Genomic DNA, 4,965 nt, shown 5'->3' with positions numbered 1-4,965 from the left:
CATAACTAACATGATTAAAATAGTTGATATTTATTGAATGCTTGCTTACATATATAAGGATCTGTCCCAAGACGATTTTTTAAAAATATCATTCAATTTTAACCATGAAACAGGAACTAGCTTTATTCAGATGAGGTAACCGAACTGTTAAATGCTGGCTCTAGGGTTTAAACCCAGGTAGACTGGCTCTAGTTCCCACAATTTAGGCTGCACAATTTCAGGAAAAGCTTACTTTACCTCCCAGTATATTTAACATATTTCAGGTTTCCTCCTTCTTCAGTAGAGAATATACATATAATTTTCCCTTTGAATTATCTTAAAGATGTATATGATGATCTCTTTATAGTCACACAGACTTAATGGTCTTATGAATGAGATAAATGCCTTAGGTTCATGTGATCAATATATATGAATTATGTCTTCAGTGGCTAGTTTTTCATTCAAAAAAAAAAAAACTGAAAGATAAACTATATTTTAATTTGTTTCCTTGCACCATCTAGTGGATTTAAGTGACAACTGCGGCAGTCGTATAAATGATTATGTCAAGTATACGATACGTCAAATTTTCCAACAGATGAGAACTATTCCTGTAACTATACTTTAGATCATACCACAAATGTGCACGTAGTTGTCTTTTTCAAGAGGGAATCAATTAAGCATGGGTACCGAGTGCATTAGCGAATGTTTAAATCTACAAATAAAATAACATAAAACAGCATCCTTATACTCCTTTTACAATTAGAGATAATGAAAGCCTGATACGTCTGAGTTCTTCCCACCGCTTTCCTAAGCTCCAAGGCTTCCCGGGCAGCTGCGCGTAGGGAGAATCCCGGAGTCTGCGCAGGGCCGGTGCGCAGGCGCGCTGAGGACCGGAAGCGGGGAGGCGGGGCTAAGCCCGGACGGGCGAGCGGAAGAGGCCGAGGTTGCTGGGTGAGGCTCGGAGACCGTTTGGCGGCGGCGAGTCCGGGGTCGGCCCGAGCTCAAAGTCCCAGACCCGGGGAGACGCCACACGAAACGGAAGGACCCGGGGTTCCGGAGCAGTCGCCGCTGGCTGCTGCTGCCCTGCCTCTGCCGCCGCGGCCGCCTCCGCCCTCGCCGCTGAAGACACGGCCCTGACAGGCCTGCAGGCCTAGGCGCGGCCCGCCGAGCCCGACGTGTTGCCGCCGGTGCTGCTGTGAGTAACCCGAGCGCCCGCCCCACGGTCGCTCACAAATTAAAATGGAGGAAATTTCGTTGGCTAACCTGGATACTAACAAGCTAGAGGCCATCGCTCAGGAGATATACGTAGACCTGATAGAGGATTCCTGTTTGGGCTTCTGCTTTGAGGTGCACCGGGCAGTCAAGTGTGGCTACTTCTACCTGGAATTCGCAGAGACTGGTAGCGTGAAGGATTTTGGCATTCAGCCAGTGGAAGATAAAGGAGCGTGTCGCCTCCCGCTTTGCTCCCTTCCTGGAGATTCTGGGAATGGGCCCGATCAGCAGCTGCAACGCTCACCTCCGGAATTTCAGTAGCTGCAACATGAGAGTCAGAGGGTGACCAGGACGATAGCATTGACCAGTCCTGTGGTTTGGAGAAGTTAGGTAGCAAAGTAGAAAAATTGGAAGAAAAAAAACAAATCAGACAAAAGCCCCAATTCCCATTCAAGATCCTAGCCTGTAAAAAACTCGAAGTGGAGATTTTAGGAATTCAGATTCTTGTATAATGTATTACCTTGGATCAGCTTTGAAACCCTGGACAGGAGGAGCTGCATCCCACGCACCATGCAGTGGTTGATTTCTAAACACACCAGAAAGTGTGCAAGAACCCTGTACTGTCCCGAGTGCACAGGTGAGCAGCTGTGTGCTCAGCATATAAAGTTCTTTGGTTCCTCAGCCGTTCTGTCTGCCTGATATCAAGGGCTTTCTGGATAACTGACAGTTTGGACATAACTGATGGTCAGGCCTTAATCGTTGGGCCTCAGTGGGACTGCACCTGATCTGTGAGCCTCTGATTTAGGCTTTTCCAAGACAAATGAAAGTCAGGTATGAGATCTGGATATTAATAATTACAATTTGGGAAAACCAAGAAAGAATTCCTGGCTGAATCTGGTAGGAGAAGCTCTGTGGTCGTGACTCCAACAAGAAGAAAAGGTCAAAGCCACCAGTTTCCCAAAGGTCCAGCATTTACAATGACCTCAACGGACTTGGGGACATGGGGACATGGGCTAGCTTTCTGCTGAACAGAGCCCTCTTTCTTGCACCGCACTTGGTGGCATAGGCTTAGCAGATGAACAACTTGGCTGTCCAGGCAGGCTGAGGATTAAGTTATGATCCCTTGGGGAGGTAGCAGGGGCCTCTGCAACTATGCACAGATCTTTCAGACTGCAGGATGCTTCTCTGGATATACATGCTGTGGACAGCAGTTCGGTGGGGCCTACTCTGAGTTACTGATTACCTAGCCAGTCCATGGGTCTCACTTGCTTGTTAGGCCAGGTCACTACCTGCCTCCCATTTCAGGGGCAGGAGTGAGCTATGGAAGAGCATCATGGCTGTGCAGGAGGCAGTGGTTTGAAAGCTTTTGAAAGCTGAGCCCAGAGGGGCACGTTTCCAGCTGCACTCAATAATGTGAATGGGATTAGTGCTAGGAGCCAAGGAGCAGGACTGGGTCATCTCATCTGACTACAGTATCCCACTGAATGTCCCTTTTCCTTGGATTGGGCAGTCACACTCACACAGCTCTGTTACGGTGACTGTCTAGAGTGTCACCACCTTCTCTGCCCCTCACAAGGGGCAGCCCTTTCCACTCAATCCCCTTTAGACAACAGGAGCTGTCCTTTTGTTGTTGGAAGTCAGGGAACAGCCTCCAGAAGTCCCCTGGCTTTAGGGAATGGGATGGAGAGGATGGGAAGTGTGAGCTGCATATCAAAAACTACCCTCCACTTGACTCCCTGGTTAAAGTTTATGAAGTGTAGAAGGGTGGGCGCCCCAAGGTGAGCGGGGACGGTGCTGCTTTATTTGAAATGTTTTCTTACCTCATTCTGTGCCCCAGTTCGGGGCCCAGCCTCATTTGTCTGGCTTGGCCCCATATTCCTCCTGTCCCCTGCTTCACTGCCTATCTGGGTGCAGCTCATAACCCCAGGTGCTGCCTGCCACTCTGCATTCACACTGATCAGCTTCAGTTTATCTCTCTTGATGCTCCTGCTTCTGAAGCCTGCCCAGTTTTCCTTTCCTTGGCTTCTTTTAAGTTTTGTTTCACTTTCTTGTTTTTGTGGGAGATTCAGAGAAGAATCTTTCTTATGGCTCTCTCTATTGGGATAATGATGGGAAGAGAACATAATTTTTTGCGTATGAAAAGCAGTGTCATACCTGTGTTTCTCCATAGGACTGCCTCGCAGGTATGCCTGCCTGCTGTGGCTTAATCCCACCGCTACTTGGATACTGCCTCTTAGGACCTAAGCAGAAAAGCAGTGAAGGATGACACACAGAGAGGTGGAGTGGGTCCTGATCCATTTTCTCTAACTCTTGCTGTGCATGTCTCCTCCCATATCCCAGAAGGAACTATTTGGACTGTATGTACTGATTTGGGTTCCGTACTCTAGAGGGTTAAGGGAACCACAGTAATACGGCCTCAAGATAGTCTGTTACTGCATTCTCCCCCTAGAGTTGTCCTGCTCAGAGTCAGGGCTTCACTACGACTTTGTCTCCAATCCAAGAACTGTAATAACTGCTTAAAAAGTCCAATCTTGGCAAGAGCTAAAGTAATTTTGGGTTATCTGCCCTTGACTTTTTTATAGACATCTCCTTCTAAGGGGATGCAGAGGGAAAGGAGGATCTAAGTGAGACTCTGGCCTACTTATAAATAATGTCTGGGAAACAGGCTGAAGGTATGGCCATGGTTCACTCTTCCTTCAGAGAGGGAGCTCAGATTGTGACATTACTGTTTCCTTTCTGGCCTTTTCTCCTGGTTAGAGGAGGGAGAAGTGGAAATAGTTCTGAGTAATGGCTGGTTCATATTACCTCCCTCTTGGTTTGTATTTTTGTTTATTGCCCCCCATTATTAGGGCAGTAGCCCCCTGTCCTGGATGGGTATAAGGTGGGCTAGGTCCAACAGGTGCCCTGAGGGGACAAACTAACTTCTTTTTGGGGGAGAGAATGCTCCCTACCATATAGTTGACAGTGGTTAGGAACTCTTCCCTTCCCTTCCCTATCTTTCCTCTTAACAGCAGAATTCCTGTCCTTCTCTCCTCAATTAAATGTATTGATCACCCTGTAATTCTATTATGTATCTGAGTGTGTGTGTGTGTGTGTGTGGTGTGTGTGTGTGTGTGTTGGGGGGAAAGGGGTTCTTTACAAATTTCTGTGGTTTGTGGCTTTTTCTTCCATGCATTAGTTTCCACACCGCATGCCCAGGGGCCATTGCCTGGCATTGTCGCATGCTGGGATCATTGGGGAAGTGTAGTGAAGCTCACCACTGTCCTTGGTTTTGGAGAGTCTTATTTTTGCATAAGTAGTCCATCCTAAACAGATTGCTAACTGTGTATTCCCCTTGCCCCTATGGCTGCTGGTGTAAATAAACTGCATCTCCCCATTGATAAATAAGAAGAATAAACAAAATTTTTAAAAATGACTTTATGTGGCTTTGTATGTTCATCTTTTAAAATTATACATGTTTTTGGGGTGCTGACATAGTGAAGTAGGTGTTGAATCACTGTTGAACCTTAGTCACTTTCTCCTGAATGAGATTGTTAACAGAACACAGGAACTCTGCCCAGCTTTTGTTTCTCCACCTAAGTCCTGTGGATTTAGCTTTCTGCAACATCAGTGGAAGGAAGAAACTATATACAATCTTCCTTTTCCCATAACAAGTAAGGAGGTGGTAAAGTAAGTATCATCTTTAGTCTGTCACTAAATAAATCCAGTGTCAAGGGTAGTGAATTTAAATGGGACCCAAGATACCTTAATACATACATTTTACCACCATTCCAG

The 4,965-nt window shown here is 46.5% G+C and overlaps 1 protein-coding gene across 1 annotated transcript; it reads left to right on the top strand.

Moving 5' to 3' along the window:
* The first annotated feature begins 854 nt into the window (after positions 1-854).
* Positions 855-4,606, top strand: ATXN7L3B (ataxin 7 like 3B). Its single transcript, XM_032493754.1, has one exon. It carries the CDS (start codon positions 1,219-1,221, stop codon positions 1,510-1,512), a length of 294 nt encoding a protein of 97 aa, XP_032349645.1. The 5' UTR covers positions 855-1,218; the 3' UTR covers positions 1,513-4,606.
* The last annotated feature ends 359 nt before the right edge of the window (positions 4,607-4,965 follow it).

This window comes from Camelus ferus, chromosome 12 (genome assembly GCF_009834535.1).
Source record: "Camelus ferus isolate YT-003-E chromosome 12, BCGSAC_Cfer_1.0, whole genome shotgun sequence".
Taxonomy (NCBI): domain Eukaryota; kingdom Metazoa; phylum Chordata; class Mammalia; order Artiodactyla; family Camelidae; genus Camelus; species Camelus ferus.
Note: the sequence above shows the minus strand (reverse complement) of the source record. Positions and strands in the feature narration are given on the sequence as shown.

Bases quoted from the DNA above. Each gene is read 5' to 3' on its own strand.
- ATXN7L3B (XM_032493754.1), top strand. From the start codon at position 1,219: ATGGAGGAAATTTCGTTGGCTAACCTGGATACTAACAAGCTAGAGGCC.